A 27017-nucleotide genomic window follows, 5' to 3' on the forward strand; every position below is an offset into this window, starting at 1 on the left:
TATATATGACCGTCTTTTGGAGGCTCCTCTTGTTTATATTAAAAAGTTTTGCGAAGATCGTCTTCAGTTGCTTAAGATCGATTTAACTGTACGATCTGTTTTTGGTTCTTTTTGCTGGCCTAAGACTGTAAGGCTTTAAACAAAAATAATTATACAAAAAAAATAGTTCTCTCCCTTTGAGAGACCTTGCCATAAAGGACTAAAATTAATTACAACAAAAAATTTTTAATTTTTATTTCTAGGATTCGTTAATCGTTAAGTGATCGTGGTTTAATTTATTTATATTTCGATTTAATCAAACTTCTACGTATTATTGGCTGTGATTTTGTGTGTAAAGTTAACTTTTTTATATTTTTTTAATCTAATTTTTTCCGAACGTTTAAATAAACAAAACGAAAACAACATGAGCCTTCGTGCAGTATTTTGCATGGTGAGTGATAAAATAAATATTTTATTTTTTTTCTTCTTCAATACAAAGTGGTAAAACAAAAACAACAATAACAGAAAAAAATTTTAAAACCAATATTTTCTCAATTACACAAATTTTGTGCACAACTACTATTAAATATCGCTATATGGGAGTGTACCTTTATAATGATAACGTGATAATTGATTGGTTTGCTTGAAAATATAGCCAACTTATATATGACAGATGATGTATCTTTGTGAAGTGTTGAAACTATGGATATTTTGCAATTAAATAGCCACCAAGAGACCATACCAGCTTCCATGTGGTTTGATATTTTGAGGCTAATAAAACAGATGACAGTTAAGAGTTATGATGTTGTCTGAAATTTTTGAAATAACTCGCTTAATTGTTGCAATTTATTGTTGATATTATTCAGTTTGTAAATATTGCATTTTTACAGTTGAACTTCTGAAATAATATAACAATGCATTTTGACATCCTAACTTAGAACTTTGCTTTCTTTTATAAAGCATTACAGATGGTTTAACAGTTTCTGTAAGACTTTATAGAAGCAAAATTGTTTGTTAAAAAAAATTATATTTTTCATTAATTTGTTAACAAAGCTAAAATATAGGAAGTCTATTGTTTTAATAGATACAGAATTTTGATGACAGTTTGTTTTGGTGCTGAATGCACTCATTACATTAACCTAAATGCAATACCGCTGAAATAGTTATTTCAATTGCAAACATTTCTGTTAAATTTTAAGGATATTTAAGAGATGCGTCAAAAGTGCCAAAAATTATGAATTATTGAAATTTTTCCATCAAAAAATATTATTTGTATTTAAAGTTTCATTCTGGTTCCGTTTAGCTTTACCTAACGTAAAACTTAAGTTCTCAGAAAACAGTTAGAAGAATGTAGTAAAATGGCGCAATGGACCGTCATATCAAAGATTTCGTGTTCAAATCCAGCATACAGAACTGAGGATTGATGCATTGCATTCTTCAAAAAAAATTTCGAGTTGAGAGTTGTTACTTTTAAGTCACTTGGCCTTGGCTCATCAAAAAACCGGACGAGGATCAATTTTTAAGTAATAAGCTTAGTTAAATACTAAAAACCTTGTCCATTTTTTGGTATCTAAGTGATTTAATACCCTGAATTTAGAACGGAACAAGCAACCAATGGGCTTCCGATAAGTAATACGTATCGATTCATCGACTAAAGTATACTATATAAAACTAATTAATAGGTGAGCTGATAAAGTACTCATGAAAAGATGGAAATAAAAATCTAGTACAATCATCTCCAAATTACGTTACGTGGCTGAAAATCTTTAGTTAGGTTCTAAAAATCGGCGTATTAAAATATCTTCATATCCTCAGGGTAATTTTAAAACTTTTCATTACAAATTTTTCGCAATCGATTGACAATATCATTTGGAGTTATTGCGATGGTATTATTACGTCATAGACGCCCACGAATGGTGCCCAGTTAAAACTCGTGGACGAAGAGAAAACATCCAGTATAAAGTGAGGCTTGAATCCAAATGTCTAAGTTAGCAATCGGACATAACATTCACAGCCAATAGATCACTGACCTCTCATAAACTCATTTGTTTAAGTGACCTTAGTCCTAGCGAACTTCTTAACCACTTTAAAACTCGTAATGGATTTCTTTGAATCTGTTTTATCCAAACTCAACAAATTCCTTCATTCATTAAGTCAGCATTCCTTCCTTAGTTTTTTTTTCCCTTAACCAAGAAAAACCCTTGAACAAAACCAATCCAAAGCAAAAAAACAAAAATGCAGACAAAGTATATTCTTGGAAAGGCTTTGAAACCGTCCAAATTATATATTAATCTCAATCTTTTTAAATGTCATCTCATCAAATTAAATTATTTTGATGAATATGGGTGGATTCCAATGAATCAGATGGATTAAATTAGTGAAAGGATTATTTTTTTTTTTTATTTTTTATCAACCGAGAACCTATAAAAAGCTGACTCTTAGACAACTTCACATTCACAAGTTAAATGCAGTTTAAGATCGTCTTCTTCAAAATCAAAGTTTTTATGTGCATCTTTGATTTGTTGTTTGTTATGTTCATCTTACAATTTATCATGTGATGATACACCTTGACGCAAAAGTTTATGGCTCTTGAAAAAAAAATGTTCATGTGCGTGTCGAATATTTGTGTCATTTGCAATATTATGGCATCTTTTAAATTTCAAGGACAACAAGCATAGTAAAAAACAAGCGCATTATAGATGTTAGAAACAAAATGTATTTTTTATATTCAAAATATAGGTATTTTGCATGGATACAAATAAAAATAATTTAAATTCAACATTCAAAACAGTTCCAGAGAATAAAAACTTCTTAAATAAAAAAAAATTGCTAAAATTTACATTTTATAGACTTGAAATTGAAAGTTGCTCCTTCATTTGGCAAAGACTTGTTGGATTTATGTTAATTTTGTCTCGAAATATTTAAGTTAAATTTATTAGAATAAAATTATATTTATCAAACACGAAATTTTGTGGATGATACTTTCCCTTATTCTGTGGGAAGACAAAACGAGTATGATTAGGTCTTTACCGATTACTATTATCTAATAGCTTTTAAGCTTCTTGTTAATGTTCTTTTTTTTTTTTTTATTATTTATCAAAAAGCGAAAATAAAAAATCATAAAAGTTCAATAATCTTATCGGAGATTTATGATTTATTCATAACTAGAGGTCATTTACTCTTGAAACTATAAGCAAAAGTTTGGATGGTAAAGTGATGATAATGACTGAAGTCATCAAATTTTGCTCCACTTGAAATTGAGCCTTAGGCTAGGCACTAAAATCATTTATTTTTGTCCAAATATTTAAACGTTAAAAAAAAAAAACAAAAAAACTCAAAAATAATGTATTCGCTATTTGTTTTATTTTTACAAAATTGGATTAAAACGTGCGTTATTTTGCGGGGGTGAGAAAGTACTCATAAGTTCTTTTGAACAGAAATGTAATAAAATTTTAGGTACATTATTTTAAAAATTATTAATTGTTAGAAAAAAGTATTTAACTGGTTAAAATATAAAATTATCCCCATTCTTTTCAAATAACCGAAGTTCTTATGAGTAGATGAAAACAATGATCTAGTACTAACAACTGCAGCTGCTCTTCTGCTGAAGCAAATTGAAGTGTTTTTTCTGTAACGCAGGTTCCAGCTATTATGTGTATGCTTATACTTTTAACCATATAAAATACTTAAACTTTAAACATAAAAATAATCTACAAAATACAAAATAATTCTAGTCTAGTTCCTTTGGAGGTTGTAGACTACTCATCAGTAGAAATCTAGTACTATTTACTACACATCTTATTAACTTGAGCAGATAATCATGTGCTAATTGTAGTACTTTATCTACTAATTATCTACTTATGAGTAGTCCAGAGGAACGCGACTAATGTGATTCCCCATCTCTTCGTTTAGAGGAGCTTGTGTCGATGTAGAATTAAATGTACTAGATCATTTGTTATTTTCTCCACTACGAGGGGGCGTATTCATCGATAATTTAAATACGGTCATCGGCCTATTCACTAAGGAAAATTGGTAAATTTTAATGGGCCCTAGTAAATGTAAATAACCTCACTTAAGTAAAAAGTGAAAAATTTTTAAGTAAACTTTTCCTCATCTCCTTACTTTGAGAGGGTTGATAAATGAATAGCACCAACAAGAGTTTTTGTGAGCGCTTGTTGAATACGGCACTTTGAGTAAGGTTTGTTCATTTATGTAAATATTTCGATTTTGTATCATTCTTTAAATTTTCGGTCAACTTAACGAAAGTCACTTGTAACTTTGTTGCTGATTGATAGACCTATAAAATTGATTACATGATTATTTCAAAACATTTCTTAGACATAAATCTTGTCACAAAATGATTATGCCCACGAGTACATGTTTTATAATATTTTAAAAATGGTAGGCTTTTTGTCTTTCAAGAAAAACAAGACACACGAAAAAACAAAAACAAAAAAAAACAAATCCCATAAATAGAATTTCAAATTGATTGTGATACAATATTTTATCACATTCACATAACAAACATCATGTATTTTAATCATAAAAATTAAATATTAAAAAATGATAAATGAACCATCAAATCCGTGATGACATTTCTTCACGCAAGATATACCTATCAAAAAATTTGCATATATATTGATGATTTTATTGTGTCAATGCGTTTCGATCACAGAGTATCATGTTTACTTCATTCACTCAAGGCAAATACAAAAAATATGAAGATGATCTTGCAATTTCTTGATCATAAATTAATGTTAATTAAATCCATTGTCATCAAAATAAAATATTTTGAATATATTTTAAATAAGAAGCAATGTAGAGCGAGCGCCAGAATATTTCAAACAACTCAAGATTACATAAGTTTTTTGTGATAATTCCGTGATAAACAAAGATTCAAATTAGATTAATGTGTGTTATTGACTATCAATAGAAAATAACTCAAAATTGATTTAAATTTCCATTTATTTTCCAAATAGGGAAGTAAAATTTCTTGGACAGATTAAATATTAATTTGAATAGAAGTAATGCGTCATCATTGTTTCCATGATACTCGTTTGTAACCGCAGAACTATCGATTAGGCCTAGAATAATTGAATACCTTGAAGTCATGCATTATATACATTTTTATGTATTTTTTCTTCTTCCTTATTTGCATATTCCACCTGTTCGAAAAAGAATTAAAATCCCATCAAAAATGTCCATAAACTTTTGTGTATGGTATCAGCTTGTGTCAGTACAAGTATTGATGTCATGGTCTATAAAAAAAAAATGCCAAAGACAAACAACCTGAAACTGAAAAAAATTGAATCATTTCTTAAAAAAAACTACATCATCGTCATTTAAATGATGATCGGTGCTAATCAAACTTTTGGACGAAAGTTTTTTTTTTTTACTGAATATTGTGTTATTGACTTAATTTATCTAAAAAATATGCGAAATTCGTTTTTGCATCACACGGTGTTGATGTGTGCGAAAAGAAGAATTCACAATAACAAACGGATCACAGTAATGACCTTCACTGTCATAAAACTTAACGACACTTCTTAACGGTGTGGCTGCGATGAACAATGCAAGTTCCCTGGTTTGTCAGTTCAGGTGATCATTTGACATTTCATATCCGTTTCAACAATCTTAAAGTTATAAATAACGAATAACGGTTGAATGTTTTGTTGTCCTGGCCTGAACATTCATGCAGGTTATTTAAATTGTGCTGACACATTTATTCGTTCTCCTACATATTATAATACCCTGACTCAGATGATGGTTTTGTTCTTGGTATAGTCTTTTCAATAACAAAATTAGTTCTAAGAACTTCTATCTTAAATAATTGAGGTTAACACACACAGAGTCGTTGTCATAAATTTTACATTAAGTTTGGCGTAACTGACATTCTAGAGTGTTTCAATGGATTTCTTTTATGTGTTCTTCTATTTATTCTTCGTGGTTCTTGATTTTATTGATTAATTCGAGTGTCATGTGGAGTTGTGGGTATAGAGTTCAATAGGTGTTTGGATGCTACAAAATATTACGAAATATTAGATATAAAATTCAGTGCTTTTGAGGTTCTTTCTAATTAGAATCAAGTTTTTATAGATTCAAAAAGAAACTATTGTGAGCTAGGAAAAAAAAGTGTGACCAGTTTTTGTTAATGAATAGCTGAATGCATTCACTTAAGACAGATAAGGCGTGTTCAATTGCCTATTAAGTTTGAGAATTGTATATGTCATACGATGGGTGTTTTATGTGTTGTAGTAATTTCTTTACAAAATTTTGACTTTTGAACTTTAAGTTTGACATTTCTGTTTAGTTCTCTCAAACATCATTTAACTTTTTCATGCTCTACGCTCTTTTTGAGTTGGAGGACTACTCATTTAGTACTATCAACAACACATTCCTATCTACCGGAGCAGAAATTTGTAAATTGTAATAGATCAATTAAATATCACTCATGAGTAGTCTACCAATTCCAATGGAACGAGAGCTATTGAAACTTTTAATCTGAAGGCCATCCAAAAGTGAGCGTTTTTTGTATTCCTACTTAAAAATCCCAAAAGAAATAACGGTTCACATAGCTATAAATTCCTGTCAAGACTAAGAACTTAACCAACTTTCACTTATTCACTTGCTAATTTTAGTTTAACAAAATTATTATTTTAAAAGCAAATTCTCTTAACTTTTTGAAGTTCTAATTTAAATAGCAGATTTCAACCCACCATTAAAAAAAAAAAAAAGAAACAAGTTCTACAACAAATATATTTCCAAAAATCGATTAAATTTATACTCTTGAATATATTCAACAACCAGATAAACTGGATTAAGATGACTTTTTTGTTTTATATTTAAAAAGTTCAAATATATAAATTTTTGTTTGCAAATGACCTTGGATTGGTAAATTTCAAGTTAAATAAAATATCATTAAAATGGCAAAATAACTGTAAGCAACGTCAGCAACTCAATAGACTGCATTTTTTGCTTGTTTTTTTTTTTTTTTTATAGGAAAGTGATGACCAACCTTCTTAGTTAAAATATTCAGAGTTCTTGTTGTTTTTTTATTTTCAACTAATGGAAACATATGACCAAAATAAATATAACTTGAATTTCAAGACCAAAAGAACAAAATTAAAGTGGTTCAGTAAATTTAAAGTTAAAACAACTCAATTATACAGCTATTATATAATTCATATCATAAATCTGAGATTACTTCCAATCTACATTATATAATATTTAAATCACGAGATTTATCATATGTATATTTTTTTAATAATCTACTACTATTCTAGATATCTCATTTGAAATTTCTTTAGGGTTGGTTATTTAGTTATCTGCTGGACGTATTCATTTTATTCAATTCAACACAGTTAATTGTTATTTAATAGCCGTGTTCATTTGCAAGTAATCATGAATAGAATTGTAACCGATGATCTAGTACTACCATCTAGATATGATCTTCTGCGGGAGTAGATAGCAATTGCATTGACTTCAGTTAATGTGCGGTTTCTAGTAAACAACTCACGAGTTGGACATTCTTACTTTTCCACCACTGTCAAAGTTATGCTCTATTTATGTTTTAGTAATTTTTATAGAAATTTCACATGTGTATTGTTTTTAATGACAATAAATAGGTAAGTCCTGACAAAACAACTGTGAAGTTGTCAATCTTGAAAGAGTTAAAGTGAAAACAATGGACTGCAATGAAATATACTCTTTTTAACTGTATGTCTGACTTTGCGATTGATGTTAGAGGGATAAACTAGTTAAAAAAATTGTCCCACTTTCTCACATTTTCTAAATAAGATTTTAATTCATTGTGTAAATGGTCTAAAATATTTTCTTGTTGTTTTCACTTCAAAGAAATTAATGTGTTTAGCACAAATATTTAATTTAACTGAAACTCAATTCAGAGAAAATACTCATAATCTAGTACTACCATGGTCTTCGTCTGGGGGTTACTTTAAAGTGTAGAGTGTAGACGTAGCATTTAACGGATATGAAAATGCAATAAATGTGTGAAGGCCAACCGCCAATCCATCTTGAAGTTTTAACCATAAAATTGACAGTTACATAGCTTATTAACATGTATCTAATTGATTTTTTAACTGTTGAAACTTATTCTATTACAAACAAAAGTTAATAGATTTTTACGATTGAAAAAAAAAACATACATAAATGTCTTTGCTATAAAAATTTAATTGTTTTCCGTTAAGTTTCTTATCTTCCTCTCGGTTTAACCCTGACACATACATTTTTTGCACTTGTAACTATATACAAAGGAAATAATTATTTTATTCAGTAGCAAAACTCATCAGACCCGTTTTTAAGTACTAAACAAGTTGATGACCCTTTCCATGTTTATCAAAACAATAAAATCTCAACTTTAATTTTAAAATTCAACATACGCACCGAAACCGAAACCCTACTCTCACAAAAGTCATGTAACATTTTTATTTTTATTTTATTTGAAGACAAAAATTGAAATTCAAAGATTGTACCAAAAATCAACATAAAGTGTCCCAAAAATTAACTCAAACGTGCACACAACAAATTTCGGAAGTTAACATGACACACAAAATAGGAATTCATTAATAAAAATAAATATAATAATATAGTCATCAATTGTGATGGCATATAAAATCTGCGTAACTTATTTGACATGCTGTTGTTGTTGTTTTTTTTTTTTTTCATATTTGTATGTAAATTTTCTCATTTTCAAATGTTATGAATGTCTTTTTAACATATTTTTTTATTTTTATTTATTTTCAGGTGAGTGTCATTACAGCAATATGAAATGAATATAAAATAACAAAATTTTATAATTTTTGGTGAGATAAATTATTTATTATTATTATGAGATGTTTTTTTTTCTGTGAATCTTACATTCAGGACAATGTCAAATAAAATTTGCGTGAAGAATATAATGTCAGTTGAAGCAAGTTATGTCATCAAGTATGATATTTAAGTTGCCGATGGAAAAAAGTCAAAGAAGACATTTACCTACTGTCATAATTTTGACAGATAGATACTCGTTTATAAAAAGTGTGTTTGTTGAATCAAACAAGTAAATTTGTTTGGATTTAACCTCTTATTTTTTGTTTAGATAAGTCAATGAACACATCAATGTACTAGAAAAGAATTTCAAATCAAACAGAACTACAGAATAACAATGGCTGCGTTCATTTAGAGATGGCAGTCTACTCATGAGTAGAAATCTAGTACTACCAGCTACACATTCTATCTACTCGAGTAGAAGATCATGCATTAATTGTAGTACTAGATCTACTTATCATCTACTCATGAGTAGTTTACCACCTTCAAAGGAATGCGGGTAAAGTACGGCCTTTTTTTTAAACTTATATCATCGTCACTATACAACAATCCTTTGTCTCAAAATTCCCAAAGCGAACAGAATGTCCCCTAGTGCGAATTTAATATACTACATTATTCATTTTGACATTGCCGTTGCGTATCGCAAAAGTTCAAAAAAAGCCATTACATAACTCAGACAGATGTTATGTTTTCTCAGGAAGTTTTTTTTTGAAAAAATAAAATTCCAAAAGATATCAAGAAAAATTCCTTGAAATAAACCTATGGAGGGACCTCCACTCGCGGACGAGAAATCATGATTAAATAAATCCAGCTGGACACGCATTTATAACGAGGTCATCTCGATCTCCAAGGGAGGGCCTTTATTAAGTCTACTCTTTTAAAAGCCAGGTATCATTATCTTTTTTCGTGATCGCTTTTGGAATCCTTGTCCCCAACATCCACTATATTTTGCGAACTGCTCAGACGACTTGTGCCCTCGTTTTATATCCACGATCGTTAAACGGATCGAATGCCTGCCTGCATGGTAGGAACAACAACATACGATAAAAAATAAAAACAAGAAAACAATAATAAACCTACTGACCAGTATCAACTTGATGACTCTGACCTTCGTTTTCATTTTTATTTATGTACCGTGAGTGCTCATCCGCACACACTTGTGTATTTCATTTTATCCTCAAGTCATCGGCTGGTTTAATGCAATGGCAAACTCCCAAGCTGAACATCATCGATTTCGCAATATATACAACTCGAGTCTTGACTTTTGAGTTGACGTTGGAGATGCAATGTTCGCAAGATGCAGAGAGATGCTCTTGTGTTTACCACACAAAAGGTACCTTGTACCGTCATTTCATTCCACATGCGTGCGTTCAGTCTTCTTACATAACCCAGTATCGAATCGACTGTCAACATGAATTCCCTGTTGGGATATTACATGTGGCGGTAGATGGCGTGGTGAGTGCAAAATTGACCTTAATTTCAACATTAATTTGAGATCTCATAATAATTATATTGACAGCTAAACAATAAAATCAATCATTATTTTCGATTCCTTTGAATTATTCCGCACTATACTTTAAATACAACAAAAAGAAGACAAATGGTTAAGCGTTCCCAGAATACCTTTAAATAACATTTCACCTACTTGGAATGCAAATATATTAGGAATAACAATAACATCTGGAGTTACTGGTTGCTGCGGTCTTGTTTATTTGCACAAACGAAGAAGAGAAAAAAAATCATAATTTAATAATCATAATCATCGTTATTATGCCTCGTGTGTCTTCGCTTTTAGCTTGCAGGGCCATAATCCATATTTCAAATTCCATTAGGGGAGTGTTCAGATGGTTCATTATCGTGAATGAATTTCATAACGTTTCTGTTTTTTTTTTGTTTTTTTTTGTCTCTGCTCTTTTTGTGTTTCTTTTGAGTATGTTCTTTTTTTTATGTTTTAAGAAGATTTACCTCAAACAATGGGAAGCTTTTGGCTTTTGATGACAGTAATTGTCAAACGTTATCGGTTAAACGGATTGCGCCCGTTGACAAGACAACATTGAATAAATTCTTCAAAAATTGACTTGCTCTTTAGCTGTTTATTTTCTGTTCAACAAAGAAAAAAAAAAAAAAAACGAGAGCATTATGAATTTGAAGAAGATACCCCCTTCTATTACATTTTTGACACACACAAGCGAGACTAATCAGTTGTTAATAATCGCGCAACAAAATGGTAGGGTGCAGGTGGAATTTTGAGTACATACAAATATTTCTATTTTATCTTCATGAATGGTAACATGAATGTTAATCGACTTATGTGTGGAGATTTATTTTTTTTTGCTTTTTAATGAATTCCATGTTTTGGAAAATTATTATTCTCAATGAAACTAAAAGGTATGAGTGTTAGGTAAGGTTAGGGTGACTCAAAGAAAAGAAGGGTAGGTAAATTATAATGATAACAACGTCGGATGGCCCTTAGTTCTGTTTGTAGAGTATTTTGGTTTATCTTCTCATTCATACCAATTTTTTCTCACTAATTTACATTTTCACTCGAATGTCTGGATGCGAACGGTCTATACTAATAGCACCACAAAAACTTTTTTTGACTCATTACGCAGCAAGAAGTGTGGTGACGCTGCAATGACGCAGTGGTATAAATTCAAATAAAGATGATGTACTAAATGTACTAGATCATCTACTCTAGAGTAGTGTACCACCTACAAAGATATGCTAGTTTACTGGAATAGCGAAGCATTTCAAATTGGTAGTATTGTACTAGATTTCCATCTTCCTCTACTAAGGACTAATCAACCACCTCCAAAACTACTCGGCTAAAGCTAGAAATTAAAGAAACAGATAAGTCCTGCTATTGTATCACTGGTAGTCTTTGTACTTTTATATGCTGTGAGTCCAATAAATAATAGCTGCGTTCCTCTGGGAACTTTTATCTACTGCTTAGTACTTAAAACTACTTTGAACTACTTTTGCTGTATTGAAAAAGTAGTTCAAAGCAGCTTTTAGTACTAAGCAGTAGATAAATATTTTCAAAGGAACGCAGCTAATAGAAGGAGCCTTTCTTTGTAGATGGTATTAGGTATTATCTACTAACTGCACAAAGTGCACATCCTATCTACACGAGTTGAAGATTATGTGTTAATTGTAGTACTAGATCTACGAATCATCTACTCATCTTATTGTCTACAACCTCCAAAGGAACGCGGCTAATAGCCCTGTTTCATTGGAGGTGGTAGAATACTCATGAGTAGAAATCTAGTACAACAACATTCCTTCTTCTCCCGCAGAACAGCATGTGCTGATTGTAGTACTAGATCTACTCATGAGTAAACTACCACCTTCAATGGAACAGGGCTAATTCTGTAAATTAAAATCACAACAAAAACATTACTGTTAAAAAAGGAGCCAAGTTCTCCTATGTTGAAATTATTCTGGCACAAAAAGTACTGAGATGTAAAAGTGTACCAAGTTCTAAAGTTTGGGTTCAAATTCGTATCAATAAAATTTTGATTGTTCTCTTGACAATTTTTCTTTTAATTACCGATTTTTAAAGTTATTTCAAAAATTGCCAAGTAAACAATCAAAATTTTATTGATACGAATTTGAACCCAAACTTTCTAGCATCTTTGGTGTGGAAGTTAGAGGGGGTCGAAAATGGCCTGAGTTGTTTCCTGTAAATAAGGGTGTAGTGCCAAAGTTGCTAGAGAACTTGGCTGGGCACTACCGTGCCCCTTAATAAGAAGTTTTAGTTGGACGCTTTCATTCGATGCATGTTCATATTTATTCGATACCTATACCTACTTGGAATCCTAATAATAAGTATCGATATAAAAATTACTAATGTATTGACAGTTTTATAGATTTAAAAAACCCTGTGTGCAAAATTTGTTCAGTCTTAAATTTCTTTAGAATCCATTTTCCTAATTTTAATTCAATCAAATTAAATTTCGATTCCCATGAACTTAATTAATACATTATTAATTTTATAAAATTTGAATAATTACAAAATTTATTCCCAAAAAGTACCTTGACCTCTCCTAATAGAATTTTTGACAAATTTACAACATTGATAAAATTGACAGCACGTGATTCTAAATTTACTCCAATTCTGCTTTTTCTGAATAAATAAACATAAAAAAAAAAAAAAAAAATTACGGAAGTATATATTCCTGTTTCTTTTTGACTATATTTTTAGGCTTGTCTTAGGAACAGCATAATAATAAATAAATCCATAATGATCATTATAAGCACATGCGTAATAGAAATATTATAATACCTTGAATGAATAACAACTATTTAGCATAAAAATAAATTAGCATGACTTCTTTTGAAGAAAACACACAAAATAAAAAAAAAAAAAAAAAACACGTTCTGAACATTTATGTATATTTATTTGTTTAACTTTACCTTAAACAAAAATAATAGATACTACCATCAAAATGAGAATTTAAATTAACAAAAAAAAAAATCAAAATTTCTGATGACTACCTGTACGATTTAAATTATATCTAATTTGTGTGTTTTTTTATATTTTAAACTTGTTTATATTTTAAATTAAAATTTAAATTAGTTTTTATCAATGTGGTCATTTGATTAAAATTTATTACTTCATGAAATAGTATGGTTAGTTATGTTGCACAGATACTAACTGGTACCAATTTTTCTGGTTGATTTTTAAAGGTCGTCAAAATTTTGGTAGTGGAAATTATAATAAACTGTCATCAATATGCAGACGATGCTATTATATTATTTAACACACTCTTTTCAAAATTACTAAATAGCTTGTGTATTACACAAAAACAGAAAAGGAATGTCGACAAATATTTTTCTTATTGCATTCATAGAGATGAGGTATTTTCTCATATTTTGAACAGAGGCACAGGAATGTTGATGGTAATGGAGAGTTTATTTTTTTGGAAGAGAAAATTCTTAATGTGGGAGTTTTTCTTAGAAAAAAGAATAAGATGTTAAGTTTAAAAGATTTCATTGATCAAAAATGTTTTATATTCACGATTTTGGGTACCGAAATTATAAAAGAGTAAAATTAAGAATTAAAAAAATATGGAAGAATTATAACCCCCAAAGATGACCTTCCTAACGACACGGCTCTCTCATATTATCGATACAATAGAAATCCAACCGAAGAAATTCAGTAAAAAAATTAAAACAAATTCGATTGAGTTTTTTTTTTTACTTTTTTATTTTGTCAAGGTCGTTGGATATAATTTACTTCAATTTATAGGGTTTCCTTAAAAATACAATTTATTTTTACTTCATTTATTTTTGTAACATCTTACCAGCTACTTAGCACACCCGCCTTTTTCCCTAAGGGAAACGTGACTAATTTTAATTTATGTTGATAAATTGAATGAGTTTTGTTGAAGGATAATGGCTCAAATCGTTAGAAAATTTATAACCCATAACACTTTCAAGTTTAGGGTATATTTTTTGCTTTAATGGAAATTAAATGATATAATGAAACATCAAAAATGCCTTTACCCACAATCATGATTTTCGGTTTAAATTGAGGTTGAGGGCATACAAAAAAAAAAAAACCAAAGTTCCATGACAACTGAAGTGAATCAGTTTTGTAAATTTAATATCCTGTTTGTCCTTTAAGAAATAGCTCTGTTCCTTTGGATGGTAAAAAGTACTTCTACTACTTTCCATGCGATTTTCAATAGAACACATTTTAAAAGAAAACAATGCTCCCATCTATTCGAGCATGAAAAGTTCTAGTAGAAAATGTACTAGATCATCTAATCATAAGTAGTTTACCACCTCCAAAGGAACGGTGCCACAAAAAAGACCTTTTTATTACTAAGCCAACCTTATTTATAAATATTAAATTTGCATTAATAATAATATTTTAGGTATCGAAAAATAAAATGAAATGTATGATTCTGTCAAAAAGTTTACATAACATTCCTTTAAATTAAAGATTGGCATGGAAAAATATTCATAAAGTACAACAAAATTTGCCTTTAAGAAAAAAAAGAGAAATAAAATAACCCGACATGCTCCATTAGCAAAAGTACCAAACTGAAGAGCACAGGCAATTTATAAAACCTTAATGCTCTATTCCTTTGGGGTGAAATGTTTTGAAAACAAAGATTAAATGGTTTTTGTAATTCCGTTCCATTCAGTTAAGTAGTTCAAAAACTAAGGATGAGTTTATTTTTTGTGTTGATTTGGTGTTATTTTTTTATTACTTCACAAATGGTTTTGATGTTGACAATAAAAATTCATTGAAATGTCTTCGATGTAACAAATTATATTTTTTAACATTTATTTTCAACGATGGGCTTATTTAAGACTATTCTTTGTTGTAATATAGTAAAATGGCTTAAATAAGAGATAAGAAGTTTCTAGTACACGAAGACAGTTTAAAAGGTTTAATTGCTTAATCTAGTACAAATTTCGCATACTCAAGATTACTTTGATGTAAGACTTCTTTAAGATATTTTATATGCTTGACGCATTCACTCCAAAATTGGTGCCAAGAGATAAAAATATTACATAAAATTCAAATCAAACGAAGTGGAAATGGAATGTGGATAAGTGGAATAAATTGTAATAGTTTAAAATTCTTCAAACTTTTATCGTCCCTCAAGAATTTTGAAAATTTCAGACCTTTTTGTATCAAATTCTTGCCCTCTCATGTCAACCACCTATGAAGTATCCAACAGAATTAACATCATTGAATGATTATTCGAGTTAATCATAAAGCTCTTTATAACAATGACAAACCATTTAAATTCTTCCCATTTAACATAAAAGTTGTTAATTTTATCTTAACTGAAGCAAAACCACATATAAATAATGACATACTCCCATAATGTCTGCAACAAAATCCGGTTGTTGCCCTGAATTTCAAAGCCACATTATAAGATAACAAATGGTGTTACCTAGACATTGTGTAGGTGCAAGATTTGAAATAAACAAAATTACCTTTGTTTATTTTCATTGTCTTGAATGAATGTATTTTACTTTTTTTTTTTTTAATTTTTTAAGTAAATGACATTCAATTACGATTAAACTTTGAAGTTATTCTAAAATACCTTATTTGGGATTTTATAAACTTAAATAGCAGATGTTGCACTCGTAAAAGTGTTTATTTTTTGTGGGCGATTTTATTTTTATATTCTTTTGACTTAAAAGTAAGTTCTTGATGAAAGTTTGTGAATTAATTTTTAAGATACTTAACGAATGCATTACTCCCAAATTAGTTGTTGTATTGGGATGTGTTTTTTACAAAAAAGATTAACGGTACTTTTTATTGGCCATAAATGAGTTATAAGCCTTGCTTATAGTAGTTCTAGTACTAAAAAATCATTAAGTCGTGATAGACCGAGAGCCGGCAGCATATTTTGGCAGTTTTGATATAACCGAAATTCGAGTGTGCACATATCTAGATATGCACCACAGTATATCAACGGAACAAGTCTGGCAGTGATCTTTTTCAGCTTTCCCTTGCCAGACGCATCCAAAGTGCAGCAAAAAATCAATTTTTGGCGTTTTGGTATAACCGAATAAATGATACACCAAAAAATCATAAAAAATCCCCTGAATTCGAATCTGTTGGTACCGCAAGTTTCTTTTTCAGCTTTCCCCCCGCCAGACCGCTTTAAAGCATTTTTAAGTGCATTTTTCTAATAAAAAACCTAATTACTTATTTTCTGTTAGGTATAACCGTATGATGGTAACAAATTAATATTCTATGTCTATTCCAGGTCTAGAAAATATAATTTTAAGCCAAATATTTTTCAGCCTTCCCTCTGCCAGACGCCCTTAAAGGTTTTCCAAACAGGTTTTTCCATAGAAAAAACACCTAGTTTCTGTTTTTTTCTTATAAAATTGAAATAATATTTTTTTGTTTAGAGTAACCATATGATGGCCAAATATTAACTTTCTCTGCCTTTTCCTGATTTAGAAAATGTAAGTTTAAGCCAGTTTTGTTTCAGCCTACCCTCTGCCAGACGCCCTAAAAGGTATCTCAATATTACGGGAAAGTTAGATTTTGCTATATGAGGTATGGGGGTCTGGGAAAAAATCCGAAATGCATTTTGTCTTCAGGGATTAAAAGAGCATAAACCCAGGGATCGAAAGAGTCTAAAACCACATTTTGTACAACAGCACCAAGAATCATTTTGTTTGTCCCTATACAAAAAATTGCAATTTTTTGAAGTTTTTTGCCTACAGATCGAATACGGTCTGTCAAATCGAAAAACAAATAAAGGTAATAAAAAGATCTACAACTTTTACTACGAACAATTTTTTTAAAAAAAGCTCAAGTAAAAGAGATATGACAAAAATAAGAAAATCACTTTTTGACGTGTTTAAAAAAAAAACACCCTAACTTTTAAACCAAAGGGATAATTGAAAAATGTTATTTAACATATATTGTAGAAAATTAAATTATTTCAAGTTTGTCATACATTGTTTTTTCTGTAGGTTCAAAAATACGCGAGTTATGTGAAAAACTAAAATTTGTATTAAAAAAAAAAAAAAAATGGCGGCCAAATGACTCTTGGTGCGATTGAACAAAATTTGGTTTACGACTCGTGTCTTTATGCCTTTTTTTTCATAGACCCCCATGCCCCATATAGCAAAATCTAACTTTCCCGTAATATTGAGATACCTTTTAGGGCGTCTGGCAGAGGGTTGGCTGAAACAAAACTGGCTTAAACTTACATTTTCTAAATCAGGAAAAGGCAGAGAAAGTTAATATTTGGCCATCATATGGTTACTCTAAACAAAAAAATATTATTTCAATTTTATAAGAAAAAAACAGAAACTAGGTGTTTTTTGTATGGAAAAACCTGTTTGGGAAACCTTTAAGGGCGTCTGGCAGAGGGAAGCCTGAAAAATATCTGGCTTAAACTTATATTTTCTAAACCAGGAATAGACATAGAATTTTTATTTGTTACCATCATACGGTTATACCCAACAGAAAATAAGCTATTAGGTTTTTTTTTTAGAAAAATGCATTTCAAAATGCTTCAAAGCGGTCTGGCGGGGCGAAAGCTAAAAAAAAACTTCTGGTACCCACATTTTTGAATTCAAGGGATTTTTTATGATTTTTTGGTGTATCATTTAATGGGGTAATACCTAGCAAAACGCCAAGAGTTGATTTTTGACTGCACTTTGGATGCGTCTGGCAGAGGGAAGGCTGAAAAATAGCTGGCTAAAAATTATATTTTCTAGACCTGGAATAGACATAGAATATTAATTTGTTACCATCATACGGTTATACCTAACAGAAAATAAGTAATTAGGTTTTTTATTAGAAAAATGCACTTAAAAATGCTTTAAAGCGGTCTGGCGGGGGGAAAGCTGAAAAAGAAACTTGCGGTACCCACAGATTCGAATTCAGGGGATTTTTTATGATTTTTTGGTGTATCATTTATTCGGTTATACCAAAACGCCAAAAATTGATTTTTTGCTGCACTTTGGATGCGTCTGGCAAGGGAAAGCTGAAAAAGATCACTGCCAGACTTGTTCCGTTGATATACTGTGGTGCATATCTAGATATGTGCACACTCGAATTTCGGTTACATCAAAACTGCCAAAATATGCTGTCGGCTCTTAGACTATGAGTAGTTTACGACCTAGAAAGGAATGAGGCCAGAGATGGCAGAGTAGATTACGTCAGGTAATCTACTCGGTTAACTACGCGTAGTTAATCGAATAAACTACTCGCTTGATTTGTTTCATGTAGGTACTACCTACATTTGCTACGTGCAATAACTACATAAAAAACGTTATATTTCAAAAATATTTAAAAAAAAAATAGCTGTGTTTTCTTGAGAATTTGGTTTCGTAAAGTAAAACCTTTTCAAAGAAACCACCCCAAGTCCATCTGGTTTCAAATATTCTATTCAAATTTACACTATCACAGCTATGTATTTCGATTTGAATAAGACTTTGACAATTTGGTGGTAAAATTGGCATTTCAAACTACATTTTGACGTCTAGCGCTACGTCTGCTACATTTTATTACGTTAACTACATTAAACTACGTTAACTACCTCATTTATGTAGTAGACGTAACAAATGTAGGAAATCAAAAAAAATCCAATTTTTGCCATCTCTGAATGAGGCTATTGCCTCCAGTTGAACCTATGTTTAATTTATATCATATCTCAAGATTCATCCTAGTAAAAATCTATTACATTATTTGATTTAGTGATATTCGCGTTCCTTTGTTGGTGGTTGCCAATAGGTAAGCGATATGTAGAACTACTTAGGTATCATCTACAGACGCTTCCCTGCTCGAATGGAATGGGACTGTATGTTTGGTAGTACTAGATTATCGTTTTTATCATCAATAGCATACCACCACCAAAGGAACACTACTAAAATAAAGCTATTAAATGCAATTGGCATCGATGCATATGCAGGTCATAGATTCAACTAAATCCATCAAATCAAGGTCTAATCTAGTACATTTATCCTAAATTCTCAATTAAATTCGAAATCTTCGTCGGTGGCATTCAGTTGAATTAAGTGAAGCGACTGAAAAATAAATTTACATTAGGTAAACAAACAAATAATAAAATACAAATAATTTTCCACTGAATGCATTCATTTCGGTTGCGTTCAGTTAAATTCAACTTTTTTTTTTATAAAATAAAACAAAAATTTGTAGAAAACTTAAAATTAATAATTAATTTCCTGTTTTATAGGTGCTCGCCATCTTGCCGTTGCAAGAAATTCTTGCCGCCCGCGTAGTTGACAAAGAGAACCGCAGGTTAATCTTAGATATTAACGACAAGAAAACTACAAATACTCAATACTATACCTCTAACTTTGACACAAGTAAGTACTAAACATTCATACAAACACTTATATTTTTTTATAAAACAAAGAAACACAAATTCAAAAAAAGAAACACTATTACACAAAACACAACGCAAAAAACAAAATTTTGGGAATTTTTAATGGTGGAATTTTTTGGTGCGATTATAATGTAGTAGATTTCTTGCAAAATACTAGAAAAAATACCTTAATGGTATTTTTTTAACGATTGTAAATATTTTTTTTTTTTTTATATTCAAATTTAACTTTAAAACATTTTTTAATATAATTAAACTTTAACAAACAACATTATATTGTAAATATATATATATAAATATAACGGTAACCAATCATATAAAAAATACAAACAACTAAAAGTTACGGAGCCCGGGTGGATCCTGGAAATAATATAGATACATCCACAAAAAAACACTCCGATCGTCCGCTGCTTTTTTTGTTGAACGCTTTTGCTTTTAAATTGATCCAAAACGGCCATATTGTTATTGTGTACGAATAGGTGCCTACCGTTACGGTTACGATATCGGTGAGACCGGTAATTTTCATCATGAATCACGTGGCCCGGATGGGGTTACGTACGGTTGTTATGGATGGATTGATCCATATGCCGTTCTGAGGGTAGTGCATTATGTAGCTGATGCTCACGGCTATAGGACCGTTGAGCCTGAGAAACCGGTAGAGGTCTTCCCTGAGGCTGGTGATAGCTCGATGCAGAGCGATGGAGACCGAGCCAAACGAGTGGGTGTTAATGTAGATTGGCGAGATTTATACTTCCCAGTTGGGTGTGGTAAATTTGAAGGCGGAGCTAGACCAAATTACCCAATATTCGCATTTGACTCAGATGACACTGTGAGTTAAGAAATGTGAGATGTGGTCATGGTAGTTATAGTTCTGAAGGTTATTTTTGTTTTTTGATTTGTTCAGACGCAGCAGCCCGTTTTCGTTGGAGGTAAAATTGCATTCGGGCAGCCGAAAACAACTCCGGCTCCTCCAGTGAAAATTCCATTCGATTTTGGAGGTTTAACAAACAAAGATACTAACCAAAAGGGTCCAATTGTTTTAAAAGGATCCGCACAAGCAAGCTTACCAATCTTTGGAAGCAGTGGCAATCGACTTACAAGTGGGGGCAAGGGAGGTGCAGCAAATCTAGCAGGTGGAGCTAGCAGCATTAGAGGCAGTAGTAGTTTTAAGAATGATGGCTCGAATGATTCGGGCAAATATAGCCATCTCGATGGAGGAAAGGGTCCTGGAGCCGATCCATATGATCATATAACTGGCCAAAATGGTGGAGTCGGTGGATTTGGATCAGGAGGAGGCTTAGGGTCAGGTAAACAAGCCGCTCACTTGCATGTTTTTATTTAGTAGTTAATTACATTCATGTACTTTTTTAAATATAGATGGTCCCAATGGATCTAATGGTGGTCCTAACGGACCAAATGGTCCTGGCGGTCCAAATGGCCCTAACGGACCCAACGGTCCTAATGGCCCGAATGGGCCAAGCGGTCCCAAAGGTCCAAATGGACCCGGAGGTCCCCCTGGTCCTCCTGGACCAGTCGGTGACGGAGGTAGATTTGGGGTGGGAGATAATACAGGTGTTGGCCCACCAGGTAGAGGTGGAGGATTCGGTTCTGGAGCTGGTGCAGGTAGTGGAACTGGAATAAACAGAGGCCAAGGTGGATCTTCCGGATTTGGAGACAAATATAATAGAGGTCAAGGTGGATCGTCTGGTATTGGAAGTGGAAATGGCAATGGTCAAGGTGGATCATCCGGATTCGGAGGTGGAAACGGTAACGGACAAGGTGGATCATCCGGATTCGGAGGTGGAAACGGTAATGGCCAAGGTGGATCATCTGGTCTTGGAGATGGAAATAACAGAGGCCAAGGTGGTTCTTCCGGATTTGGAGACAAATATAACAGAGGTGAAGGTGGATCGTCTGGTATTGGAAGTGGAAATGGCAATGGTCAAGGTGGATCATCCGGATTCGGAGGTGGAAACGGTAACGGACAAGGTGGATTATCCGGATTCGGAGGTGGAAACGGTAATGGCCAAGGTGGATCATCTGGTCTTGGAGACGGAAATAACAGAGGCCAAGGTGGTTCTTCCGGATTTGGAGACAAATATAACAGAGGTAAAGGTGGATCGTCTGGTATTGGAAGTGGAAATGGAAATGGCAATGGTCAAGGTGGATCATCCGGATTCGGAGGTGGAAACGGTAATGGTCAAGGTGGATCATCCGGACTTGGAGATGGTATAAACAGCGGTCAAGGCGGATCTTCTGGATTTGGAACAGGAAACAACAGAGGTCAAGGTGGATCATCTGGACTTGGAGACAGAGGTCAAGGTGGATCGTCTGGTCTCGGAGGTGGAAATAACAGAGGTCAAGGTGGATCTTCTGGATTTGGAACAGGAAATAACAGAGGTCAAGGTGGATCTTCTGGACTTGGAAGTGGAAATAACAGAGGTCAAGGTGGATCATCTGGACTAGGAAAAGGCAATGACGGACTATTAGTTGCCGTAGGCACCAATGTAAATAATGGTCTTTTTGGAAATGATCTTCAAGGAATTGTAGGATCCAATGGCCTCAATGGGGTTAACAACAACAAAAATAACAACAGAGGCAGTACAAACAAACTAGACGTTTCTGACTACGGTTCTCATATTGATAATAAACTTGGTGAAGCCTCAAATCCATCTCCATCAACAGTCAGTCCAATATCCAAATATAACAGCGAGGGAAGCTTCGTGCAAGGAACAAGTAAGTATACAAAGAAGGGAAATAAAATTCCAGAGGTTAAAATATTTTTCCATTCAGAAAATACTGGCGGTGGAAAATTCTCAGGGGATGACAATGATGGCAAATATGTTGAACAACCCGTGCCATATATTCATATTGAAGGTGAAGATGGCCCAGGAGCTGATCCTTATGGTCATGTGATTGGTTCAGAAGGTGGTTTCGGAGGAAATGGCGGAGTTGGGGGTGTTGGTGGTTTCGGTGGAGTCGGTGGTAATGGAGCAGGTGGTCCTGGAGGACCACTTGGACCTTCAGGCCCACAAGGACCCAATGGTCCATTTGGAAAACCCGGCCCACAAGGACCTAATGGACCTAATGGTCCTAATGGACCTAATGGACCACCCGGCCCACTTGGATTGTCTAAACCCGGTTCTGGTGGACCACCTGGACCCCCAGGCCCATTGGGACCTCAAGGACCAAGTAGTACAGGTCCCGCTGGACCACCTGGGCCACCAGGACTACAAGGACCAACCAAAAAGGGTCCTGCTGGACCTCCCGGACCACCAGGTCACAGCAGTTTAGGAACACAATCATCATCTAGCTCAATTAATCGAGGAAGCAATAGCCAATCAAACTGTAAGTAAACAATGCTAGGTTGAAAAATAGAAATCTTAATTTTTGTCATTTAGTTAACAACAATCAAAAACTCGGATCTCTTAGACCTTCAGAAGATAATTCTGGCAAATATCAAAATATTAATGGTCCACACGTTGGATTAGGCAACAATGGGGAAGTTGGAAATGTGGGAATAGGAGGTTTCGGAGGATCATCAGGATCTTCGGGACCAAAAGTTTCTAACGGTCCTTCAAGAACTGCAGATTCACAAGGTCCAAATGGTTCATTCGGACAAAAACCAAACACAAATCAACAAACAATCTCACTCACAGCCCAATCGTCTGATGATCAAGGCAGTTATGTTCAAGCTTTCAGTAATTACCAACACCAAAAGCTTTGAAAAACTGAATTACTAATTTTTAATTTTTACAGAAAACACTGGACAAGGTGACAGCTCAGGCCAATATGTAGAATCTTTGGTGCCATATCAGCATACTGAAGATGTGCATGGTCCTGGAGCTGATCCCTATGCCCATGTTGTTGGTGAACAAGGTGGAGTAGGTGGTAATGGTGGAGTGGGTGGTATTGGTGGTTTTGGCGGAGTTGGTGGAAATGGGGGAACCGGCCCTAATGGATCTAATGGACCCTCAGGCCCATCGGGACCTTCCGGACCCCAAGGACCTAAGGGACCATTCGGACCACCAGGTCCCCCTGGACCACCCGGTCCACTTGGACCAAGCAAACCAGGCCCAGGCGGTCTTCCCGGACCAGCAGGACCACAAGCACAAGCTGACAACTCGAAGACTGGACCCATCGGACTCCCAGGAAAACCAGGCTCATCGAATCCTGGCCTATCCGGACCTCCAGGTCCACCAGGACCTCCAGGCCCAATATCAACTGGCTTACGTAATCCATATGATCAACCAAAGGACCAACAATATCAATTCCTGAGTCAGTCTGGTTTTCCTGGGTTCGGCGCACAGGATTCAGGTTAGCAAGAATGTGACAACTGATGTGCGAAACCAATTTCTTGTAGGTTTTTGTTTAAAAATGCAACTAATAACATTTCCTCTAACTTTTTTTTACAAACAAAAATTTAAGGTATTCACGCTTGATAGGACATTTTGAAAAAAAAAAAAAAATCACTTTGTAAATTTGCAAAATTCATTCCAAATTCAGAAAAATGTATTTTTCATAATTTTGTCGCAGCTTTGCAAAGTTTATATATATTTTTTTTTTCACTATCAAGCTTGAAAACCTTTGATATTTTTATATATATACCATAGCCAATCAAAACAAAACAAACAAAACTAATTTATTTTTCTCAATAATAACAAATCTCTTCCAGAATGGCCGTTAACCCCTCCGTTTTAATCGTATATAAATGTTAACCGTAACAGCACAATATGACTACACAATCTGCCTATTTATTATTTTTTTTTTTTTTTGTATTAAATTCCATTTTGATTTCTCATCAACCGCACAAAAATAACCTAACCTCCATTTTCATATAATTTAAGCTTTTAATTAATATACAAAAAAAAAAGGAAATTATATTGTTTGTGTTGTGGGGGGCTATAATAACTCTTAGATAATAAGGCTTCATGACGCTTTGAAATGCACTTTATATTTTGTTTCATTTTTTGTCCTGAAATTGGATCTTTTTTTTTTTCAAGTTTTTCGCAAATGAAACGACTTTTTTACTGATCCTTATTATTTTCCTTTCTATTTACAGAATCTGGTAACAATTACAAAGCTCCTACAAATTACTATAATCGTGATAGCTATTCTAATTATAACCCTCGTCCTTCTAAGCCAAGATCCGATCCTGGTGACGGTAAATACCGTCGTAAGTAGTTATATTATGGTTTTTTCTTATCTTCTCTAGCATCCGGGGGTTTATTTTGCGGAATGAAAAATTAGTTTTCTGGTAATAATGCTTTTCTTTTTTTCTCGAAAATTTAGATATTGAAGACGGAAAGTACTATCATGATGACTCAGGTAAATACAGCCACGTAGAAGGACCTAAAGGACCTGGTGCCTTAGCTTATGATCATATCGATGGACCCGAAGGCGGTTTCGGAGGCGAAGGTGGATTCGGAGGAAATGGTGGATTCGGAGGCAACGGTGGATTCGGACCCGGTGGCCCAGGAGGACCCGGTGGACCAGGAGGGCCAGGAGGTCCAAATGGACCACCCGGACCTAACGGACCACCCGGACCAAACGGACCACCTGGACCACCCGGACCACCAGGACCTCCCGGAACTTTCCCAGGTACGAATATTCTAAATGGATGCAACCAAAGGCTATACCATATTATGAATTCGTCAAAAGTTCAAAACTAACATTAACTGAATAAACACTAAATTAATTTTTTACATAGGATCCCCACCAGCTAAACCAAGCCCCGGCAACAAAGGAACACCCGGAAACGGCTCACCCGGTTCTCCCGGAACACCCGGAAACCGTGGAACCCCAGGAAGCGGTAGCCCAGGCAGCCCAGGAAACCCAGGAACCCCAGGCCGTGGTAGCCCAGGCAACCCAGGAACCCCAGGCCGTGGTAGCCCAGGTAGCCCCGGAACACCAGGTCGCGGTAGCCCAGGATCACCAGGTACCCCCGGAGACCGTCCCTATAATCCCCGTGAATCAAACCGTGAAACCGAGGGTTATTTACCACCCCTAGATTCCCCAAAACCCCTTAACTTAGGTAAAACCTACGAACCTAGTCTATTTCCCCCTTTAGAACAACAAAAAAATAAATTAATTCCATCCTCATCCACTCCAAAACCAGGTTCCCTTGGACAAAATGCCTTTGACCGTCCACCAAAAATCGGGTTGAGTATTCCTCCAAATAATAAGAACACTAGTAGTAGAATAACCCCTTTTCCTATTTCAACAACTACCACAACAACAACTAAACCTTTCCAAAGAATAACCCCAACACCTACAAGAAAAACTAACCCAAAACCTAACCCAAAACCTAACCCAAACCCTAACACAAACATAGACAAAAAAACTATTAACACAAATACAAATATTAACAATTTTGTCGATAACAAAAGTAAACTCACCAGCTATCCTACAAACATAACACCCACTACTTCCCCTATCTCATATATTAATGTTCCTTCCCCAGACGCTAAATGTCCATGCTCCCAGGCCACACTAACATCAAATACCATCAACAACAACAACGATAGAAGTTCATCGAATTACAAACCACAATCCTCGACCTATAATAATGTAATGCCAGCTGCACTACCCGATAAAATTCCGGTGTACCCACAACAACCTGGACTACCAGCTACTTTGTCTCCTAATAATCTGCCAGAGGGCGCTGTCATAGCTTTTATGCCAGTGGTTTTCTTCCCTCATATCAGTTCGTTGCAAGCTTGCGATAATCAGAAAACAACTCCTGTGATACCGGCAGCCTTTACAAGTCCCTATAAGTCTAATGAACAATGCATGTGCCCATGTTCCTGTACTCAAAGTCTGCCATCGTCAAATAGAAGATTAAAGAAACGTTCAAATTCTGAAAGTCATGAGCACCACGAAGAGGGTCATTCGCACTCTAAGGGCCATGAACATGAATTTGAAGATGAACTTGAGATTGATCAGTAAACTAAAAATGATGATGATGGTTAAATGGAACTTTGTTATAATTTGGACCTAAAAATATGCAGTTTAAAATTTTTATTTTTATTTTTCTTTAATTTAAATAAAATTTTAACTTTCAGCAAAAAACCTTTAGAATTTTAGACTGCATATTTATCTGCGCGACTTGTTACTATGAAATTTGTTAAGAAAATCTTCGGCAAAATTGTAAAAGGAAACAGAACTAAACTTTCGATAAGTTAAGTTGTTGATGCTTTCGTTGATTATTCGCCCTCTCTTCCACCTCTACTTTATAAAAAATACACACATACACACATAACCAACTAATAATAATACACTTTCTCTATAAATCTTAATCTAAATTTAAATCTTAAAAAAAAATCTTTGTTCATAATTTATAAAAAAAAAAAACATCTTTATGTA

At 33.4% G+C, this 27017-nt stretch overlaps 1 protein-coding gene across 1 annotated transcript; it reads left to right on the top strand.

Annotated features, from left to right (window-relative positions):
• Nucleotides 1-51: 51 nt before the first annotated feature.
• LOC129910725 (collagen alpha-1(III) chain) lies at nucleotides 52-27017 on the top strand. The gene is made up of 12 exons (XM_055988214.1): nucleotides 52-127; nucleotides 243-430; nucleotides 19503-19635; nucleotides 20132-20481; nucleotides 20557-20959; nucleotides 21030-22388; nucleotides 22446-23000; nucleotides 23054-23353; nucleotides 23412-23969; nucleotides 24715-24828; nucleotides 24945-25253; nucleotides 25363-27017. Exons 2-12 carry the CDS (start codon nucleotides 404-406, stop codon nucleotides 26598-26600), a joined length of 5346 nt encoding a protein of 1781 aa, XP_055844189.1. The 5' UTR covers nucleotides 52-127; nucleotides 243-403; the 3' UTR covers nucleotides 26601-27017.

Source organism: Episyrphus balteatus, chromosome 2 (genome assembly GCF_945859705.1).
Source record: "Episyrphus balteatus chromosome 2, idEpiBalt1.1, whole genome shotgun sequence".
Classification (NCBI taxonomy): Eukaryota; Metazoa; Arthropoda; class Insecta; order Diptera; family Syrphidae; genus Episyrphus; species Episyrphus balteatus.

Coding starts and splice junctions, on each gene's coding strand:
- LOC129910725 (XM_055988214.1), top strand. CDS start 404: ATGAGCCTTCGTGCAGTATTTTGCATG. Junction 23,354..23,411: donor CAGTTATGTTCAAGCTTTCA/GTAATTACCAAC, acceptor TAATTTTTACAG/AAAACACTGGACAAGGTGAC. Junction 24,829..24,944: donor TGGTGACGGTAAATACCGTC/GTAAGTAGTTAT, acceptor TCGAAAATTTAG/ATATTGAAGACGGAAAGTAC.